This window comes from Ictidomys tridecemlineatus, chromosome 2, assembly GCF_052094955.1.
Source record: "Ictidomys tridecemlineatus isolate mIctTri1 chromosome 2, mIctTri1.hap1, whole genome shotgun sequence".
In the NCBI taxonomy this organism is placed as follows: Eukaryota; Metazoa; Chordata; class Mammalia; order Rodentia; family Sciuridae; genus Ictidomys; species Ictidomys tridecemlineatus.
The window spans coordinates 112,201,660-112,225,218 of NC_135478.1; the positions used below are offsets into that span (position 1 = coordinate 112,201,660).

General features: G+C 37.0%; 1 protein-coding gene across 29 annotated transcripts in view; it reads right to left on the reverse strand.

Moving 5' to 3' along the window:
- The window catches only part of Depdc5 (DEP domain containing 5, GATOR1 subcomplex subunit), a 155,764-nt gene that overhangs the window by 96,798 nt on the left and 35,407 nt on the right, over positions 1–23,559 (reverse strand). For 28 of the 29 annotated variants that reach the window (XR_013434977.1, XR_013434980.1, XR_013434979.1 and 25 more), the window contains 8 exons: positions 16,105–16,208; positions 14,954–15,028; positions 12,684–12,818; positions 11,564–11,625; positions 11,369–11,442; positions 6,886–6,955; positions 5,701–5,737; positions 4,363–4,483 (listed from right to left, as the gene is read on the reverse strand). Coding sequence is in view for 25 of the 29 variants with exons in the window: in XM_078039550.1 (XP_077895676.1) it covers positions 4,363–4,483; positions 5,701–5,737; positions 6,886–6,955; positions 11,369–11,442; positions 11,564–11,625; positions 12,684–12,818; positions 14,954–15,028; positions 16,105–16,208 (678 nt within the window). In the remaining 4 variants the exon portion in view is untranslated. The remainder of the gene's footprint in view (positions 1–4,362; positions 4,484–5,700; positions 5,738–6,885; positions 6,956–11,368; positions 11,443–11,563; positions 11,626–12,683; positions 12,819–14,953; positions 15,029–16,104; positions 16,209–23,559) is intronic. The other variant, XM_078039540.1, reaches the window with a different exon arrangement.

The window sequence follows — 23,559 nt, forward strand, 5'->3', positions numbered from 1 at the left end:
AGCCTAACAAGGAGGTGAACTCTTACAATTAAAGTATTATCTTACCAATAGGACTACCCACTTGGCATCAGAGCTGTTTCTTTCAGCATGGAAGAATTTTGTCTTAAATCAGAGCTTAAACAGAGCCAAATTCTGACTACATGTTCATTGCTTCAAAAGTAAAAATTTTTTGATACCAGGGATTGAACCCAGGGGTGCTCAACCACTGAACCACATCTCCAGTGCCATTGTACCCAGCTCAAAAGTAAAATATTTGAATACTAGTATATGTTTAGCCACATATGAGAGAGAGAACAATTAAAGCAGTCTGTAGCCAGGCACAGTGGCACATGCCTGTAATGCTAGTGGCTCCGGAGGCTTCGGCAGGAAGATCACAATTGCAAAGCCAGCCTCAGCAACTTAGCAAGGCGCTAAGCAACTCGGTGAGAACCTGTCTCTAAATGAAACATAAAACAGGGTTAGGGATGACTCAGTAATTGAGTGCCCCTGAGTTCAATCCCCAGTACTCAAAAAAAAAAAAAAAGGTTACAGGTAAACCTAGTAGTTCAGGAAGCTGAAGCAGGAGGATGGTGAGTTCAAAAAAAAGCCAGCCTTAGCAAAAAGCGAGGCTCTAAACAATTCAATGAGATCCTGTCTCTAAATATAAAATGGGGCTGGGGTATGGCTCAATGGTCAAGCACCCCTGAGTTCAACTCCCAGTGCCAAAAGGGGCGGGTGGGGGGGGGCCTGGGGATGTGTCCATTGGTGCTCTGTACTATTTTTCTTTCTTCAAGTTCCTTAAATTTTGCTGCTATCTTTATTTATTATCTTCTGCAAGCTTTTTTTGTTTAATTTTCTATTTGTTCTTTTTAGTTATACATGACTATAGAATGTATTTTGACATATCAAACATATGGAAACTTTTATTTTAATTTGGTCTTCTTTTTCTAGTTTCTTAGAATGAAAATTGAGATTATTGACTTGAGACATTACTTTTTGTTCTCACATAGGCATTTAGTGCTATATATAAAGTTCCTTTAAACTGTTTCAACTACATCATGCAAACTTTATGTTTTATTTCTGTTTTCATTCAGTTAAAAAAAATTCTAATTTTACTTCAGACTTTTCCTTTTTTATATACTGGGGATAGATCCCAGCAGCATTCTATTATTGTGCTATATATCCCCAGTCTTTTTTATTTTTTATTTTGAGACAGGATCTCACTGAGTTGCCCAGACTGACCTGGAACTTGCAATCATCTTGCTTCAGCCTCCAAGTTGCTGGAATTATACCTGTGTCCCATAGATTATTTAAAAGTGCGCTTAGTTTCCTAATATTTGGGGATTTTCTAGTATCTTTCTGTTAAGAATTTCTGGTTAATTTCATTATGGATTAGAGAATAAGATACAGTATCATTTCAGTCGTTTTAATTTTTAAAAAATTTTTTTAGTTGTAGATGGACATAATACCTTTATTTTATTTATTTATTTTTATGTGGTGCTAAGGATCGAATCCAGTACTTCATACATGCAAGGCAAGCGCTCTGCCACTGAGCCACAATCCTAGCCATCAGTCCTTTTAATTTTAAGGTTTGGTTTATGGCCAGAATATTTTCTGTCTTATAAATGTTCCACATTTACCTGAGAAATGTGCATTCTGCTAACTTATATTGTTATTTACATTTACAATTAATGAAGCTTCTTATTATGGAACAGAAGGGAAAGTCATTGAATTTTTAAGATAAAAAAATTATTTCTGAATTATGAGTTCTCTCAGGCCATGCCCACAGGCTTCTGAGGTACTATTCGCTGTTGCATAAAAAGTTTACAGGTACTTTCAAGCCTTAGGAAGAATTACCATCTTCATATTGTCACATATATGAGAATCATGGCAGAGACAGTTAATGCAGATTCCTGAGTTCTCTGCCTAGAAAATAATAGCTAGCATTTATTAGATACATTTTCCATGTATTATTTCATTTATGCTTTACAAACATACCTATAAGAGAGCACCATTTTACAAGTGAAGAATGTGAAGTTACTTAGCTTATAAGTGAAAAAAAATCAGTATTGAAAAAAAATCAGTATTGAAACCCACCTTTAGTAGGCACAATGGTACACACTTGTAATCTCAGAAATTTGAGGGTATGATGCAGGAGGATGAAAAGTTCAAGGCCCACCTCAGCAACTTAGTAAGACCCTAAGCAACTTAGCAAGACCTTGTCTCAAAATAAAAAAATAAAAAGGTCTGGAGATATTTCTCAGTGGTTAAGCACTACTGGGTTCAATTCCTGGTACAAAAAAAAAAGAAAATCAAGCCTATATAGCTGAGTGTAGTGGTACACCCTGTAGACCCAGCTATTTGGGAGGCTGAAACAGGAGCATTGCCTGAGTCCAGCAGTCTGAAATCAGCCTGGGCAACAGAGACCTCATCTCAAACAATTAAAATTAGGGTTGGGATTATAGCTCAGTGGTAGAGTGCTTGCCTCTGCACACATGAAACACTGGATTTGATCCTCAGCACCACAAAAAAATAAATAAAGTATTTATTTTATAAAAAACAAAGAAGTTTTTTTAAAAATACTTCTATTTTAATTTTTTTGTTTTAGTTGTTGATGAACCTTTATTTATTTATTAATTTATATGTGGTGTTGAGAATCGAACCCAGTGCCTCACCCATGCTAGGCAAGTGCTCTACCACTGAGCCACAACCTCAGCCCAGTTATTAAAAAAATATTTTTAAGTAAAATAATAAAGACTCAACCGGGCATGATGACAAACACCCATAATCCCAACTACTCAGATGAGGCAGGAGGATCACAAGTCCAAGGCCCGCCTGGGCAACTTAGTAACATGCTGTCTCAAAATACAATAAACAAAGATCAGGAATGTAGCTTAATGAAACAGCACTTGCCTAGTATGTACAAGGCCATGCATTCAATCCCCAGTACTGTTTAAAAAAATAACTTTTAATATAAAGACTCTGAAGAAAAGCCCCTGTCTCTAAAAAAAGCATTCACTTGTAGCAAAGCTGTTTGTCAAACTTATCTTGAGCTCTAAACATTCTCAGGAATAGATATTACAATGGGATGAAGGAAAAGAATAAAAAGCAATCATGTGGTCATTATAAACTCATTTGCTTCCAAAATCAAGAGACGTAACATCCTTCTAATCAGCTGTGCTTAAATTTATAGATTTAAGATACCTGAGCTAGGAATAGAGGTGCATGCCTGTATAATCCCAGCTTCTCAGGAGACCAAGGTAGGAGAATCTCAAGTTGAGGCCCGCCTTGGCAACCTAGCAAGACCCTGTCTCAAAATTTTAAAAAATATGGACAGGAATGTAGCTCAGTGCCAGAGGGCTTGCTTCACATGCTCAAGGTCCTAGTTTGAGCTCCAGTACCAAAAAAAAAAAAAAAAAAAAGAGTAAGGGGAAGGGGAGAAGGAAGAGGGGAAAAAAGGAAGAAATCTGAAAAATAAACTGGTATGATCTGGTCAAATGGGGACAAAAAATAAGCTAGATTTCTATTTTATACATTCACTTTAAAAATCTACATAAAGAACTAAAATAAGCATAAAATATAAGACTATCAAGTATATGAAGAAAATACAAAATACATATCTATAATTTGGGGTAAATAGGCTTTATACAAGATCAAAGTTGTTGTATCTAGCTCTATCACAATCAGAAACTGCTATATAACCAAACACCACAGAAAAAATATAATTCATGTGTTCTTGCAATAATAAACTTATAATAATCTGGGCCCAGGAATATATCTTAGTGCCAGGCCAGTAAGATGATCATTCTGGAATTTATGAATGTTTGCTTTTGATTAGAAAAAGCCTAAGGTGGGGGTGGGGCTGGGGTTGCTGCTTGGCGGTAGAGCACTCGCCTAACACATGCAAGGCACTGGGTTCGATCCTCAGCACCACATAAAAATAAAATAAAGGTGTGTGTCCAAGTACAACTTAAAAAAAAATATTAAAAAAAGCCTAAGTACCTTCTTATTTTAAGACACTACTTCATGGCAAATAAAATGGCTAGGCCAAAGAACTGGAAAACCAAATCCCTAATGATCTGCTTGGCACAGCTTCTATTTGGCTAATTTTATTTTATTTTTTTTTAAGAGAATTTTTTTTTAATATTTATTTTTTTTTTAGTTTTCAGTGGACACAACATCTTTGTTTGTATGTGGTGCTGAGGATTGAACCCGGCTGCACGCATGCCAGGCGAGCGCGCTATCCCTTGAGCCACATCCCCAGCCCCTATTTGGCTAATTTTAATTAAAACATTTTCAAGGTTGCTCTCACAAAGGCCCCTATTAGACCTCAGGTTTTCCTAAATAACTTTTATATAAACCCCAAGTCAATCAGCTGAAAACCTGCAGGTGGCGAGGCGCTGAGCCCGGGATGGGCCAGGCAGCCTGAACACTTGAGCATCGTAGGCATCATAATCTACTTGGATTGGAAGGGCATTCTCAGATTCTTTTGGAGTCCCAAGAGCTGAAATACACAAATAGTACAAACTGTCACCCAAAGATATTTCACACATTTCTTCACCAACATCTGTGAGACACTAGGTTCATCATCTACCTCTGAGAAAATGGAGATAATAGCCCATTGATAAGGTTGTTAAGATGAAATGACTTTTAAGTTAAAGCAACAAAGAAATAGTACAGAACTAAATAAAGGCAACTTATTGGTAGCATTTCATTCCTATGTGATCCCTGTTAAAAAAAATCCAGGGCTGGGGTTGTGGCTCAGTGGTAGAGCACTTGCCTAGCATGTATGAGGTTCGATCTGGGTTTGATCCTCAGCACCACACAGAAATATATAAGCAAAATAAAAATATTGTGTCCATCTACAACTAAAAACAGTTATTTTTTAAAAACTACATATCATCTTATATGTTTAATGCTTTAAAACTTTCTACCTGATCTCTACAATTGACCTGTGGAAAACAAAAAAAGATTTCGTCATCATCCAACTTGCAATTGACATGACAAAAATACAAGGTGGCTAAGAAGTGACACAAAGGGAATTCAGGTCTCCCAACTGTTCAATGAATTTTCTTAAGCAATTTCATATAATTTTGTCGCCATGGGTTAGCTCTTTCTAAAAGTGATGAAAGAAGGTCTCAAAAAATGTCAAAGGACTTAAAATCAGCATACTACAGTAATATAGCCACATCAAAGTTTACAGCAGCTCAACTCATAATAGCTAAACTATGGAACCAACTTAAATGTCCTTCAAGAGATGAATGGATTTTAAAAAATGTGGTATATATACTCAATGGAATATTACTCAGCTTTAAAGAAGAGTGAAATTATGGCATTTGTTAATAAATGGTTAGAGTTGGAGAATATTATGCTAAGCGAAATAAGCCAACCCACAAAACCAAAGGCCAAATGTTTTCTCTTAATATGTAGATGCTAATTCACAATAAGGCACTAGAGAAGAATACTGTTACCTTAGATAGAGGGAAGTGATGGGAGGAGAGGGAAGGGGATTGGGGATAGGAAAGATAGTAGAATTAAATAGACATTATTACTTTATGTATGTATGTGACTGCATGACCAATATGATTCTGCAACAGGTACACTCAGGAAAATGAGAAATTATATCCCATCTATGTATGACATATCAAAGTGCATAAATGCATTCTACTGACATGTATAACTAATTAAAACAAATTTAAAAATTAATAAAAAAATACTCACATGTATCACGTCCATTTTTTGCTTTTTCAGAGGCAGGCTATAAAATTGAAAAGATTTAATCACTCTCCTATGCCAGAATAGAACATCTCACAAAGTTTAGTATATATGTGGCTGCTCCCCAGGACAAAGACAATGTCTCAACCCTTCCTATAACTGATGGGAAGGCAGGAAGCTAAGATCTGACACCCACCTTACACAGCATCAGACCTTGCAAGATCCCTTACTTCCCACCTCAAATCTGATTAATTCTTACCACCCCAACCACTGGTGGAACTGGTGAGTATACTCAATTCTATAAAGAATAAGGAATTTGGGCTGGAGTTGTGACTCAATGGTACAGCCTTGCCTAGCATGCGTGAGGCAATGGGTTCGATCCCCAGCACCACATTTTTTAAAAAATAAACAAAATAAAAGCACAAAAAAATTTTAAAAAAAAAGAAGAAAAAGGAATTTGCCCAAAGTCATACAATCAGCAGGTGGCAGAGTCAAAATACAAACCCAAATTTTCAGACTTATGTTCAATCCACTGCTATATTTGTTCTACCTTGGCTAGGTCCCACCTTGAACCCTGCATGCTTCCCCTCCTCCATGACACAATCACCTGTCTGTCTACACCTACCAGAGCAGAGCACTCCAAACATTGTCCAATTTGCTGAAACGGAGTACAAAGGTGGAAGAGAAAAACTGATAGCATTATCACTTTTATTGTTTGTTTGGGAGTAATGGGGATTGACCCCAGGACCTGTGCATGCTACACATGGGCTCTACCACTGATTTACATACCCACTCCCTGCCTTATTATATGTTTATCTAATACAGAAAGTAATAACATTCTTTTTTGTTTTTCTCCTGCATTACTAAGGATAGAACTTAGGCTCACACATGATAGGCAAGTGATCTACCAATGAACTATATCCCCAGTCCTTTTTGTAAATTTTGAGACAGGGTCTTGCTATGTTGCCCAGGCTGACCTTCAACTTGTAATCCTCCTGCCTCTGCCTCAAGAGTAGGAAGGCTGACAAGTGTGTGCTACCACACCCATTCAAAAATTGTATAATTCTAAGGTAAATTTCTTATGCCCTATTTATGACCATGTGGAGAGATAAAGGTACCCAAGAATCATATATTATAATTACATTGACGTGTGACAGTTCCCAAAGGTTCTGTGGGTTTGATGACACCTACCTTCTTTCCGGCCAGTTTAATTCGTGGGGTGAAACTGTTACAAAAAAGCTGGCTTTTGGATGTGTAGAAACTATTTAAAAAAAAAAAAAAGTAAACAGGGTCATTAATCAAAACCTTAAGACACTGCTGTAATCCTAAGCATAGATCTGCCCTCCCATGATTGGCACTGTTTTTAGGCTTCAATGAGCTTTCATATTCTAACTTCTTTTGTAATCACTATAAAACATTAATTATGTTTTTAATTATTCTATTCCTTTTTTCCCATAGGTTGTTTCATGTGTGCTAATCCTATATGCTAACTATAATTGGATCAGAATTTCCTCCTTGTGGCAGGGATTAAATCTATTTACCCCGTGATACTTTTCACCTTGATTTTTGCCATGGGGTGGGCACAAGAGAGGTTCTTATCACTCACTCATAGATCAGCATTTAGTAAGCATGAAAAAGCCAGACAAGAAAGGGAAAGGATTAGTACTCAAGAAAAAGATGGCAGAAACCATCAAATCTTAATCCCTCTGAAAATAATCTTAATACAGTAATGTCTAAGCTCACAAAAAAATAAAAACCAGTTTTGCACTGGGTACACTGAATGAATGAATGAATGAATGAATGAATGAAGGCTATAAAGCCTTTCTATTCCTCAGGCATCTCTTGTATTCTCTTCCATCATTAACTTTTAAGTGAGATTTGGAATGGTGACCAATCCACACCTTCCATCAAATCTCTGCAAAAATAAAAAATTATTAAAAGGCACAATGTTGGCAAATAATCAGTAGACCATGGGGCAATCCTAGTGAAATATTAAATACAAGAACATAAGAATGTTACCTGTCATCAGACATAGGGATTACACCCCTGTGATTTGTCTGTCCCAGTGGTATCAAGGAAAGTACCAAGTAGAGTCTGCTACTCTATTCCCAGACACTAATTATAAAAGATCTGAGTGATAAAGTGATGTCAGCCAGAAGAATGGGTTTCTATTAAACTGAACCACATGAAATTGAAATTTCTGAGGGTCAGTCTAATATGATTTCAAATGATTGAAAGTAACAGCTACAACTTTGTCATGGACACCCTGTTCAACCCCAGGCAAGGCACTTAACCTCTCTAGAACTCAGCTTTCATTACTATATAATGTGACTGAATGAATGGTCTACAGGATCTCCAAGATAGAGTCCCATTATATCCTGTCATATCCCCTACATCCCATTTACATAATTCTTATATATATGATATTAATTTACTCTGTGGATCAATTTTCATCATTAGTCTGAAATACTTCAGGGGTACTATGATCTCACTTAAGAAAATGTGATCAAGTTTACTAAGGCCTCTGGCCTTATCTAATAGAAACATGTTGCCCACTTACTTCTGAAGAAGCTTTGCTGAAAGAAGAAAACAAATGGCTCCTATAAGCAGTGTCCATCTTTGTACCCTTGTTCCCATCACCAAATGGCTTGGGCAAACAGGATTAACAGTGAAATGAGAAAAGCAGGTCTTGAGCTACCCCCTACCACTGCCCCAGTGAAGCTCCCAACATGCACATCCATGCTATATCATTAGCTGGCAGTAGAGAACCAATTTAGTATGATAAATAAAGTGATAATTCAGGAAACATTCAAGATACTATTAAGTAAAACTTGAGAAAATTACAAAACTTCAATTCATATAAAATTTTGTGAATTTTATAACTAAATTCAAAACCATGAACTACAATGTATAATTAAACAGTAACTTTTTTTTTAACTGAGAAATAAATATGAAAGGCTATTAAAAAGTTCAGTTAATTGCCCATTCCTGTAATCCCAGCAACTCAAAGGCTGAGGCAAGAGAATCTCTAGTGCAAGGTTAACTTGGGAAAGTTAGCAACAGCCTGTCTCAAAATGGAAACTAAAAAGGATAGGAATGTAGCTCAGTGGCAGAACACCTCTTGGTTTAATCCCCAATACCAAAAAAAAAAAAAAAGTATAATGGGAACTTGGGGTTGAGCTCAGTGGTAGAGCACTTGCCTATAGCATTCACATGTGATCTCTATTACTGCAAAGAAAAAAAATGTTATCACATCATCTTATAAAACTAATCCTATCTTGCTCTTTCCTAATTCCTCACCTATGAATAATTACAACAACCACCATACTAATGGCAACATAACCTAAAAGAAAGATAATGGATAAACACAATAAGGCTAAACTCAACATTTATGATGAGTTTTCAAGCTGGTTTCCAGTAAAGATTTGAAACTAAATAAAACCAAAATGTAAAGTTCTATTGAGCTTAAGATGTAAGTCAAGCAGTCTGTCCTTCATGAGTCTCAGCATAAAAAAGACAACAGACAAAGGTAGAATGCTCCGGAAGTAATGAAAAAAAAAGCAGCTATTGGCTATCAGGAGCAGTACAGAAAAGACTCAAGAGAAGAGATATGTTCGAGCTGGGCCTCAGAGGATGAACAGACATTTGCAAAAGAAGGACAGGCAGACAGTCCTTCTAGGCAGGAAGACCCAGAAGAAGTAACAGTGAGGTATATCTGCCATATAGAATGAAAGAGGGCAAGTCGTAGGACAGGAAGTCTCACAGATGTCAAAAGCTCTAGTCTTTATCAAGCTGGCATGAGAAATTAAAAGAGAAAAGGCAGGGCTGGGGATGTGGCTCAAGCGGTAGCACACTCACATGGCATGCGCGGGGCACTGGGTTTCATCCTCAGCACCACATAAAAATAAAAATGTTGTGTTCACCGAAAACTAAAAAATAAATGTTAAAAATATTCTCTCTCTCTCTCTCTCTCTCACTCTCTCTCTCTCTCTCAGAGAGAGAGAAAAGGCAATAGGATTTGGTTTTACAGAAAAATGCCTCTAACAATCAGGTAAGGCACTGGTTGACAGACATTTGTCCCAGACTTCAAGGTTCCTTGGTGCTACATCAGGGCCTATTGTGTGAGAGAGGAACACTAATACTTTTTCACTTTTCTATATTAGAATTCCAGGGAAAAAGTCTTGTCACTTAAGAACAAAATTTAAAAGAAAAGAAGAAAACCACAGGCTTAAAGAAATGCTTCTAAATGGAGGTGCAGGATCTGGGCACCCAAGGAACATATGGCAATGTCTATAGACCTTCTTGGTTGTCACAACTGTGGGTTTAAGCCACTGGTATCTCGTAAGAAGAGGTCAAGGATGCTGCTCAGTTTTCTACAATACACAGGTCAATCCCCCACAACAAAAAAAATGTTCTTCTAGTCCAAAATGTCAGTAGTGGCAAGGTGGAAAAACCTTGGCCTAAAGGATGGTTTGAAGAAAGGACAGATTAGAAACAGACACACCAGTTGGGTTCAATGGCACATGTTTCAATTCCAGATATTTGGGAGGCTGAGACAGGAGAATCAAAAGTTCAAGGCCAGCCTGAGCAACTTAGCAAGACCTTCAGCAACTTAAAGAGACTCTTGTCTCAAAAAATAAAAAGGGCTGGGTATGTAGCTCAATGGTAAAGTGCCACTGGGTTCAATCCCCAGTATCAAATAATCATTATCATCATCATCATCATCATAAAAAGAAATAGACATACCAATGAGATTAGTGTAATAGTTGAAAACAATGAGGACCAGGATAAGGCAGTGGTATTAGCAGAGGGATGAAAGAAAGTACTCTGAGCTGGAATCAGCAGCAACACTGAGACCATATCCTATTTGGAGAAGAGGCTGAGCTGAAATCAGCACGGATACTGAGACTATATCTCATGTGGACAAGGTCATGGGAACTTTTCTACAAATGGAGGGGGCCAGGCACAAAGTTGATCTGCTAGGGGCTGTGGGAGTTGGGAATAGGACTTGGCAATAGTAGCAGAAATATGGTATTCAAGACCTGTTTTATTTTTCACTATAAACTGATCCACATTACTGCTGAAATTTTGCATATAGAGAATTGTTAAGTAAATGCTAGAAATTTAGCTCCCGTGTTGTTATTGTGGTGGTGCTCAAAGCCAAGGATTTTACAAATGCTAGGCAAGTGCTCTACTACTAAGCTACATTCCCAGTCCCACATTCTTGTGACAAAAGGTTTAGTGCCATAAGAACAGAGTTAAAGGGCTGGGGCTGGGGCTGAGTGGTAGAGCCCTTGCCTGGCATGTGTGAGACACTGGGTCCAAATCTCAGCACCACATATAAATAAATAAAGGTCTATCAACAGCTAAAATATATATATATATTTATATATATTTTAAAAAAAGAACAGAGTTAAAGAGAAAACAGCAAGGACACTATTCAAAATCCTTATCATCCCAAATGCAGACTGCAGAATCACATCGGTTACACATCCACAATTTTACATAATGCCCTATTAGTAATTGTTGTATTCTGCAATCTGCATTTGGGGTAAAATTGGGAGTTCATAACCCACTTCAATCTAATGTATGAAATATGATATGTCAAGAGCTTTGTAATGTTGTGAACAACCAATAAAAAAAATCCTTATCATCTACTGTTGATCATGCCTACCTGTGGTTTATCCAATGAGGAATATTATAGTCATCACCCAGCCGAGAATCTCGAGGAGCACTCCGATTGTGTAGCTGTGAGGGAAAAAGCACAAAGATAAGCTAGAAAAGACGACAGACAAGGAACTGTTCCACCTTTTCTGTTTTTAACTATTTTCCAACTGGCCTTTGGGAAAACAATTCAAAATCTAATCACCTTGAACAATGGGACAGCATGTAATGGTTGCTCTCCCATGCACACCAAGTCTACACCAATTCCTAAAAAAGAGTAAGGGGAGGGGAACAGCAGAGATTAGTTTTCCAATCTATTAATGATGTTATTTAGCCTGGTCTGAAGCCAAGTCAGCATACCATTCTACTTAACCTCGGTAGTACTGCCTACTCAGCACAGTAAACAGATGCATTTTGTCTATTTTTTCCTCTATTGAATCCTGTCATACTATTCAGTGCTTGAAAATTAGCCTGAGTGCCTTCCAGGTCATGATTCATGAAAAATGACAAGGGCTCCTTTATTCAAGTTTTAAGATCAAGAAGTAAAAGGAATCTTATAATCTTGATAATATAAAACAATCTAGATCACTTAACAGAACTTTTTTCTTTTTTTTGTGTGGTGCTAGGTATTGAACCCAGAGATTTATACATACTAGGCAAGCACTCTACCCCTGAGCTACATCCATAGCCCCAGGGCTTCTTTATTGGCAATCATGATTTACTTTCTGAATTCTATCTCTTTGATGATACACAAATCAAACTGGGAATACAGATCCAAGATAGGGATGCATGGCACATCAAAGAAAGAGGATTGGACCAGATGATTTACTAATGCTTCCACCAAACATAAACTGATGGCATGTTTGTCTTTTAAAATAATCTCCCCTAGAAAGGAGTTCCTAGTGTCAAATATGTTTGAAAACTCAGAATACCAGACATTCCCTTTAGAGATAAACAAGATACACTAACATATTTAAAAATTCTGAGGAAGGGCCAGATACAGTGGTGCAAACCTATAATCTCAGCCACTCAGAAGGCTGAGGCAGGAGAATTATAAGTCTGAGGCCAGTCAGGGCAACTTAGGAAGACCTTGTCTCAATATAAAAAGGACTGGGAATGTAGCTCAGTGGTACAGAGCTTGCCTAGTATGTATGAGGCCCTGGGTCCAATCCCCCCTCCCCCCCCAAAAAAAAAATACACTAAGAAAGATGACACACAGAACACCTTGTAGAGCTTCTCATAACTCTAAAGTCAATAAAAACTCTGAGATCTAAGGACAAGTCAGACCCTGAACACAAGAGACAGTACAAACAAGACAGTGTTACCATTATCTATCATCCGTTGTTTGGTCAAAATCATGAGTAGGCGGTCCACTTCAAAGACACCCACCCCAGGCGTGATCACCACAGACATCTGCCCAGTCCGGTCAAAGTTGCGGTTGATATAGTGCTTGTCAAACACTTGAAAGAAAACAAAAATTCCCCAATAATGTTAACAGTTTTTCAAAAACTAGTTACTAGCAAGTATCTCTGTGCTCTGAGCATTTTATGCATATTTTGATAATAGCTATTGCCACTCTCTGACCTGAATTCTAGCTAAAATGTATATGTCTTTCCTCTTTTACATTAACAACTCCCTCAACAAAGGACTATATTACTGTTACTTTTGTCAATCCCCCTTATCAATGCTTAATATTTGCCTTGTGCAGCCTAAATGCTCAAATTTCATGCCATAAATTTAATAACCCATCAAGGAGTCTGTACTGAAACTTCCAAAATCAAATATTTATTTTAGACAATATTTAAAATATTAAACCAAAAGCTTGGGATAACTTTGTAAATCTGGCAAATTTTTATTTCTGGACTCTGAAATTCTTACTATGGAAAATCAGTGATATTCAAACTTGACAAATAGATTTACTAATAAATTACACGAAACTCTTGTTGGGCACAATGGCACATGCCTATAATCCCAGGTATTCAGGAGGCTGAGACAGAAGAAAAATTAGGCCAACTTCATCAATTTAGTAAGACACTCAGTAACTCAGTAAATCCCTATCTCAAAATAAAAAATAAAAAGGGCTGGGGATGTAGCTCAGTGGTAAAGAACTCTCAGGTTCAAGTTCAAGTACCAAATATATATGTACAATTAAATAAGTAACACCATCCTCTAGAATTCTCCTGCATCTGAATACAGACACTTGGGAAGGTAATATACAAAGTGAAGTGAAAATATATCACTTCCACCCAGTCCAGTGTCAAGCTGACATCAATCTGGAGCTGCTTCCCTGGAGCTGCTTCTGGCAGATTCCTTCGGCCAAAATGTAGATTTCTGAACAGAAAGCAGAGACAGGCAGGTTGCTAGGGACTAAATGTGGCTCCACAAATTCCTGCTGATGTTATTTCTGAGACACCAAGATCCCCACCTTCTCAAGCAATGAATTCATGTCTTTTCAATCTGCCTCATCAAGTCCCTGCATCTTCACATAAATTTCTTTTCATTTAAACCAACTCAGAAGGTTTCTGTTATTGGCAAATAATAGTATCTCAGCTACCACAAAAACACAAGGACAATGATCCTTAGGAAGGAAATCACACCACATTTCCTAACACTTGACTCCTCTTGAAAAGTACTGATAGGGGAGTGACTTTTTCTTATTTGATATACCATTCTATACTTTTATTTATTTTTTTTAATATTTATTTTTTAGTTGTAGGTGGACCCAATATCTTCATTTTACTTTTATGTGGTGCTGAGGACCAAACCCTGTGCCTCACGCCTGCGAGGCATGCGCTCTACCACTGAGCCACAACCCCAGCCCCTACTTTTATTAATTTTTCCTTTTGTTTTTCTTTTTTTTTTTTAATTGGTTCTTTTTAGTTACATTCAACAGCAGAATCCATCATGATATAATTACATAAGTTGGAATATATCTTATTCTAGGTTAGAGTCCCATTCTTATGGATATACATGGTGGTGGGATTCACTGTATTATTTTCATATGTGTACATGGGAAAACTGTATCAGATTCATTCCACTGTCTTTCCTTTGCTTTTCGGGGGATGGGTACCAAGGATTGAACTCAGGGGCACTTAACCACTGAACCACATCTCCAGCCCTACTTTGTCTTTTATTTATAGACAGGGTCTCACAGAGTTGCTTAGCACCTCAATTTTGCTGAGGCTGGCTTTGAACTCACGAATTCTCCTGCAGCCTCCTGAGCCACTGGGATGACAGGCGTTTGCCACTGTGCCTGACTCCTTTGCTATTTTAAGTAATTTTTAAAAATTACCCAGAAGCAGTTGAGGGATGAGTTGAAAAATAAGAATACAGTTTGTAGTATTGAAAAAATAAAAAGAACCAAAGGAAGATTTCCTCCAGTTCATTATGAGACTACAAAATTAATTTCCTAACAGAAGACTCAAAAGGTAAGTGTTGGTCATTAAGACCAACTAATCAGAAGTCACTACTTAGAATTAATTTGGGGAGTGGGTGGATGGAGGCATCATTGACTAGGTCTGGAACTCTGGGCATCAGTAAAGTCTATAATCATATACCAAATAAGATGCTGGCTGTGGCTGGTGTCTGTACTTACCATTGAATGACAGATTGATGGCCTCTAGGTAGTTTCCTTGTGCTGAGGTAGAATTATCTCCTTGAGGAAAGCCCTCTGAAGCAAAAAGAGAAGGAAAAACATCTCATGAAAGATGAAAAAAATTATTTTTCTACTGGGGATTGAACCCAGAGGTATTTTATCACTGAGCTACATACCCAATCCTTTTAATTTTAATTTTGAGACAGGATGTCCCTAAATTGCCTAGGCTGTCCTTGAATTTGCAATCCTCCTACCTCAGCCTCCCAAGTCACTGGGATTACAGAAGTGTGCTTATGAAAAATGAATTCTTAAAAAATTAGTAGAAGGATCATGTTAATTGAAATAAGCCAATCCAAAAAACCAAAGGCCAAAAGTTCTCTCTGATATGCAGATGCTAACACAATAAGTATGGGGGCAGGGGGATAGAAGTTCACTGGATTAGACAAAGGGGAATGAAGAGAAGTGGGTGTGGAGGATGAGAAGAGGAAAGGCAGTAGAATGAACCTGACATAACTTTATAATGTTCATATGTGAATACGTGAAAAGTATAACTCCACATGTATAACCACAAGAATGGAAGTTATACTCCATGTGTATATATATATATATATATATATATATATATACTCCATGTGTATATATATATATATATATATATATGGGGCTGGGGATGTGGCTCAAGCGGTAGCGCGCTCGCCTAGCATGCGTGCAGCCTGGGTTCGATCTTCAGCACCACATACAAAACTAAGATGTTATGTCTGCCAAATACCAAAAAAAAATAATTAAAAAAAATATATATATAACATGTCAAAATATACTCTACTGTCATATATAACTAAGTTATACTCCATGTATATATAACATGTCAAAAAACACTCTACTTTCATATATAACTAAAAAGAACAAATTGAAAAAAAAATAGTGAAAGGTATCTGGTTCTATAGGATTTCCGCCTCACCTGTATTAGGGACACTGTTCAACTTAACTGCATATGTAATGAACAAATGCATCCAATCAGAAATAAAAACCTGATTAGAAGCAGAAACGTCAAATGGCAATGGAAGAGAAATAAGCATGAACTTCTTTTAATCTCTAGCCTCCATCCTACACTTCCTCTCCCCACCCCACCTCCTATCATATAAATGCAGTACCTGCCTGTTCCAGTCGCACCAAAACTGGATACTGGATGAAGAGCTTTTTAATGGTCACTAGAAGTGAAGTCCATTCTTCTCTTCTCTCATTCTGCACAACCACTCTGAAAATAGTATTATCAAAAAAGAGATATCAAGCAGTAATTATTAACAGGATATCAAGTCTCTTACAGAGACTCAAGGAAAAAGGAAGACAGGATTCCTAGAGTCAGGGAAATTCACTACATAATAATAAAGTTGACTGTATTCAACAAACATAAAGAAATGTGATGGGGCTGGGGTTGTGGCTCAGGGGAAGAGCGTCCACCTAGCATGTGCAAGGCCCTGGGTTTGATTCTCAGCACCACATAAAAATAAACAAATAAAATAAAGGTACTGTGTGCAACTACAACTAAAAATAAATCTTTTTAAAAATAAATAAATGTGATGATATTAATATTCATATAAATTATGATGACATTAATATTCATATAAATTATCCAGAACCTTGCATACCACTAAGCTATAGCCCCAGTCAATAGTTATATAAATTCTAAATTTTTTTAAATACATGAAAATAAGCCAAGTGCAACGGCACACAGCTGTAATCCCAGTAACTCAGGAACTTAGGAGGAGGATCACAACTTCAAGGCCAGCCTTGGCATTAGTAAGACCTCATCTCAAAATAAAAATTTAAAAAATGGGGGCTGAGGGCTGGGGATGTGGCTCAAGTGGTAACGCGCTTGTCTAGCATGTGCAGGGCGCTGGGTTTGATCCTCAACACCACATAAAAATAAAAATAAAGATATTGTGTCCACCTAAAACTAAAAAAAAAAAAAAAAAAATGGGGGCTGAGGTTGTAGCTTAGTGGTAGAGCACTTGCCTAGCATATGTGAGGTACTGGGTTCAATCCTCAGCACTACATAAAAATAAATAAAATAAAAGTATCCATCTACAACTAAAAAAATTTTTTTTAATTTTTTAAAAATTTAAATGGAGCTGGGAATGTAGCTCAGTAAAGCATCCCTAGATTCAATCCCAGTATTTAAAAAAAAAAAAGGAAAAAACACATTGATATTATGTCAATGCCTAAAGTTGGGCAGGGATATTAAGATCTATACATACTGTTGAGGGCATGTAAACTTTGATAAATTGCAATTAGGGGGTACATATTAAAAACCTTAAAAAGGAACATCCATATTCCAGATATATCCAACAAATACACCCAGATCAGAAAGCTAGATAACAAAGGGGAGGTTGGGGTTGTGGCTCAGTGGTAGAGCACTCACCTAGCACATGCAAGGCCCTGAGTTCAATCCTCAGCACCACACAAAAATAAATAAATAAAATAAAGGTATTAAAAAAAAAAAAAGAACAAAGGGTTGGGTGGGAATCTGCCTATCGTACACTCTGTATACTTTAAAAATTAGAACCACATGAATGTATTCCAAAAATAATAATAAATTAAAATTCTAAAAATATATATACTTCCCTTTAATCATTTTGTGTGTATGGCTGTGTGTGTGTGTGTGTGTGTGTGTGTGTGTGTGAGAAAGAGAGAGAGAGAGAGAGAGAGAGAGAGAGAGAGAGAGAGAGAGAGAGAGAGAGAGAGAGAGAGAGAGATTAAACACAAGGCTTTACAGGATAGGCAACCACTAAGCTATATCCCTATCCTTTATATATTTTTTAAATTTATTTGTTTATTGTCAGGCACAGTGGCACTCACCTGTAATCTCAACTCCATAGGCTGAGGCAGAAGCATTACAAGTTCAAGACCAACCTCAAGAACTTATCAATACTCTGTCTCAAAATGAAAATTAAAAGGACTGGGATGTATAACTAAAAAGAACAAACTAAAAAAAACCAAAAAATTTTAAAAGGAGGGAGGGGCTGGAGTATAGCTCAGTGGTAGATTGCTTGCCTAAGATGGGTGAGTCCCTAGGTTCCATCCTCAGCACCACATAAAAATAAATAAACAACAACAAACAAATAAATAAAATAAAGGTTAAATTACTTTTTTAAAAAAGGACTAGGGATGTAGCTCAGGGGTAAAGTGCTTCTGAGTTCAATCTCCAGTATCTAGGAAAAAACAGACTGTTCACTGGTAATGACGATAGTAAAAAGTTGGAAATCACCTAAACGTTTAACAATAGTAACCAAAAGAATGTCTAAATAGCAATAAAAAAAAGGTACTATAGAAGTAGAGTGTTTGACATGGAATGATGATAAAGTAAGTAGGAAAATGCAGGTATAAAACAGCAGAGGGGAGCTGGGGTTGTGGCTCAGTGGTAGAGCCCTTGCCTGGCATGTATGAGGCCCTGGGTTCGATCCTCAGGAAAAGAAAACAAAAGAGTCTGTCCAACTACAATTTAAATTTTTTTTAAAAAATTAAAAATAAAACAGTAGGTTAAAAAAAATCAATGGAATGTGTGATTACAACTCTGTGAAAATTAATTTTTGTTTCTATAAACATAGAACACGGATTGATTCACCAAGTTGGTGATGAGTGTATCTAGAAGATAGAATTGAGGGTATTGCTCTTTACTTAACTATATTGTGATTTTCCTAAAATGATCTTGTATCATTTCATTCACTCTGGGAAATGTTGGAAAGACATTTTAATGACATAAAAAAAAATTTAACATAATAATAATATATAACATAAACCATTAGTCTACATTAATAATTCATATTCCTAATTTACATCTCTTATATATTTGTAATTATATTCAAATGCATTAATATTTATCATATAGATATAATTATATATATATATATATATTTTTTTTTTTTTTTTTAAGCCAAAAGAGCTCCAGGATCCCACTGAACTGGTATGCAGCATTTATCTGTACGAGGGATGACTGAAGGTGTTGAGAAAGAAGATGGCCCATCACTTTCAGAAAATTCTCCCAAGAGATACACCACCCAAAAAAAGTTCAATAATATTGTTAATAATATTCATTCTGTGTATTAAAACACCAAAACTTATTCCTTTTATTTGGTTGTCACTTTATAACTGGTATGCAATCATCCTCACATACCCTACTTCCCTGTCTTCCCCAGCCTGTGGTAACCACTACTCTGTTCTCTACTTCTATGGGCTCAATTTTTTTAGATTCCAAATATAAGTGATATCATGTGACATCTGTCTTTCGATGCCTGGCTTACTGTACTGAAATAACACACTAAATCCCAGAAAGATATATTATGTTAATTTAAAATAAAGAAAAAGATCAACAAATAATTTAAAATACAATCAGTATTAGGTTGAAGAATACAGTGATTAAAAGCAGACTCTGATTTAGACTGCATCAAACCCAGCATATTTCATTGTCTTTGGGTAAGTTACCTAAACTCTGTGTACAAACTTCTACAACCATAAAATGGGATAAAAGTAACTATTTCATAAGGATGTTGTGTTATTTAACTGAATCAAGTTATATAAAGGCCCTAAAATAGTACCCCATACACGGTAAGTCTGGAATAAACAAAATAATTACCATCTTTTTTGGTGGGGGCGTGGGACCAGGTACCAGGGATTGAACTCAAGGGTACTCAACCTGAGCCACATCGCCAGCCAGCCCCATTTTGTATTTTATTTAGAGACAGGGTCTCACTGAGTTGCTTAGTGCTTCCATTTTGCTGAGGCTGGCTTTGAACTCTCAATCCTCCAGCCTCAGCCTTCCAAGACTCTGGGAATACAGACAGACGACACTGCACCCAGCTTAATTACCAACTTATCATCATCTTTTTTTTATATAAACCTTTTTTTTTTTTAATGTGGTGCTGAGGATCAAACCCAGAGCCTCACACGTGCTAGGCAAGTGCTCTACCGCTGAGTCACAACCCCCAGCCCCTTATCATCATCTTAACAGGACAGTGGAGCTGCTAATATTTTCTACCTTGTGCCATTTTATATTTTTTCAAACTTCCTGTGATAAACCTATGTTATTTTTTAAACTACATAAAATGGTAATCCAAGCTAAGCATAGTGTTACATGCCTATAACCTTAACTATTCAGGAGGCTAACTAAGGCAGGAAGATCACAAATTTAAGGTCAGTCTGGGCAACTTAGTGAGATCCTGTATCAAAATAAAATTTTTAAAAGGCCAGTCTTGATCATTCATGCCTGTAATCCCAGCAATCAGGAGGCTGGGGCTAGAAGACAAAAGTTCATGGCTAGCCTGGGCAACTGAACAAGACTCTAACTCAAAATTTTTTAAATAAATAGATAAATAAGGCTGGGGAAGTAGTTCAGTAGCAGAGTGTCCCTGGATTCAATCCTCAGTACCACAGGGGAAAAGGTTATCTTAAAAATTGCCTAAGGGCTGGGAATATAGCTCAGTTAATAGAGTGTCTGCCTTGTATGCACAAGGCCCTAGGTTCAATCCCTAGCACCACAAAAAAAAAAAAAGAAAAAAAAATTGCCTAAAAAGTTTCCACAATTTCTGTCACTCTTTAGAACTTATCAATACTAATTAAAAATAAAATTATAGTTAATAAAGTACTTACACTTTTTTATTTTGCAGTACCAAGGATTAAACCCAGGGGATCTCTACCACTGAGCTACTTACTCAGTGACACTGCAGGGACACCAGATTCACCTCTGTCCTGCTGAGATACATGTGAGGTACAAAGCATCAACGAGACAATCTTACTAATAAAATAAATAAAAAGTGTCTGAGCTATGGCTCAGTGGTTAAGCTCCCTTGAGTTCAATCCTTAGTAACAAACAAACAAACAGGGTTGGGTATGTAATTCAGTAATAAAGCAACCCTAAGTCAAATCTCTAGTACCAAAAAAAATAAAAATAAGTAAGTAAATTTAATTTAAGCTAGGAATGTTGGTGCTCGCCTATAATTCCAGTGATTCAGGATACTGAGGCAGGAGGACAGCAAATTCAAGGCCAGCCTTGGCAATTTAGCAATGCCCTGTCTCAAAATAAAAATAAAAAGAACAGGAGATATAGCTCAGTGGTAAAGTGCCCCTGGCATCAATTCCCAGTCCCCTTGCAATATAAAATAAATTATGATTTTAATAAATTTAATTTTAAAAAATGAAAATAGCTGGAAACAGTGATACATGCCTATAATCCCAGCAACTCAGGAGGGAAGGATCACAAGTTTGAGGCCAGCTTTGGCAAGACCCTATCTCAAAATAAAATTTTAAAAAGAGCTGGGTCTTTAGCTCCAAGGCAGAATGCTCCTGGGTTCAATTTCCAGTATGATAAGCTAATTAAAAAATAAAAACAAAAATGCCCCCTTACTCAGTGACACTGCAGGGACACCAGACTCATCTCTGTCCTGCTGCAATACATGTGAGGTACAAAGCATCAACGAGACAATCTTACTAAAAAAGATTCAACTAAGTCTTCAAAGCAGGGCTTCTCAATGCAGGCACCTTTTTTTTTTTTTTTTAATTAATACAGCATTATAGTTAAACACAGTAGTTGGGTTTATCCTAATTTGTAATGCATAGAATTTAAGTTCATGTTCCCCACTTTTCTCACTCCTCCTCCCTTCCTGTTCTCCTTCATCTATTCTACTGATCTTCCTTTCATTCTTCTGTTTATTTATTTTTATTGGTATATTTATAGATACACATAGCATGATTTTTTAAATCTTTTCTGCATTTCCTCCCCTTTCCCATCCTTCCTCTCTCCTTCCTAATCTTCTTCTCTTCTACTGATCTTCCCTTTATCTTTATGATATCCAATCCTCTCCTCCTTTTCTTTATTTTATTCTAGCTTCCACATATGAGTTTACCCTTGATTTTCTAATACTGGCTCATTTCATTTACCCTGATGTTCTCCATTTCCATCCATTTACAAGCAAATGCCATAATTCCATTCTTCTTTACGGCTGAGTAAAACTCCATTGTGTGTATATACCACAATTTCTTCATCTATTCATCTATAACACATATCTAGGTTAATTCCATGATAATTGTGAATTGTGCTGCTATAAACTTTGAAGTGGCTGTATCACTATAGTATGATTCTACCAAAGAGTGAAATAGCTGGGTCATATAGTGATTCCATTGCTAGTTCCATGTAGGCACCATTAATATTTTGAGGGACTACTTTCTGCATTGTGGGACATTTAGAAAAATTCCTGATTTCTACCCACTACATACCAGCTTCATACCTTCTTCCCATTACCCATTTAAGAAAATAAGAAGGGCTGGGGATGTGGCTCAAGCGGTAGGGCGCTCGCCTGGCATGCGTGCGGCCCGGGTTCGATCCTCAGCAACACATACCAACAAAGATGTTGTGTCCGCCAAGAACTATAAAATAAATATTAAAAATTCTCTCTCTCGCTCTCTCTCTCTCTCTCCTCTCTCACTCTCTCTTTAAGAAAAAAAGAAAAGAAAGAAAATAAGAAATATCTCAAGACATGACTAAATATCCTGGAGCAGAGAACCTCAGTTGTAACCTCTAGTTTACAGAATAAGTAAGTTAAAACTTATTGCATACACATGCAATCACATAAATCCAGAAAGGATATTCTATAGCCTTCCTACTCAAATTGTTGTGTAAACACCAGCAATATGTGAAAACACAGGAGCTAGCTAGAAAAGCAAATTTATCCCATCCAATCCTGAACTGTTAAGAAAAAAACATTTTAAGTCAGACACAGTGGTACATACCTGAGGCTGAAACAGGAAGATTGCAAACTTGAGGCAAGCCTGAGCAATTTAATAAGAGCTTGTCTCAAAATAAAATCTAAAAATAGACTGGGATGAAAGCAGGGTATGATGGTGCACACCTGTAATCCCAGCAGCTCAGAAGGCTGAGACAGGAGGATCACAAGTTCAAAGCTAGCTTCAGCAATTTAGCAAGGCCCTAAGCAACTTAGCGAGATTCAGTTTCAAAATAAAAAATAAAAAGAGCTGCCAGCCCGCCTAAAATCCCAGCAGCTCAGGAGGCTGAGACAGGAGGATCACAAGTTGAAAGCCAGCCTCAGCAAAAGGCGAGGTGCTGAACAACTCAGTGAGAGTCTGTCTCTAAATAATATACAAAATAGGACTGGGGATCAGGTTCAGTGGTCGAGTGGCCCCGAGTTCAATCCCCATTACCACAAAAAAATAAAATTTTTAAATTAAATAAAAAGAGCTCAGGATGTGGCTCAGTAGTTAACTGCCCCGGGATTCAATCCCTTGGGTACTAAAAAAAAAAGACCTGGGATGTAGCCCAGTGGTAGAACACTTACCTAACGTGAGCAAGTTCCTAAATTTGACTAGTACCAGGGGGAAAAAAAAGTTTATAGGATAAGCATTTTGTACAAGATCCCAGTGGGTAGATCACATGCACATTAAAGTATATTGTTTATTTTTCTTTTTTTCATTCTTTTTAGGGCTAGGTATTAAATCCAGGCAAATGCTCCTCAGTTCCATACTAAAGCTTCTTAAGTTCACAGTTCACAGAACTACTAACCTAGAGTCTTCAACAAGTGAATGGTTAAAACCAACACAGT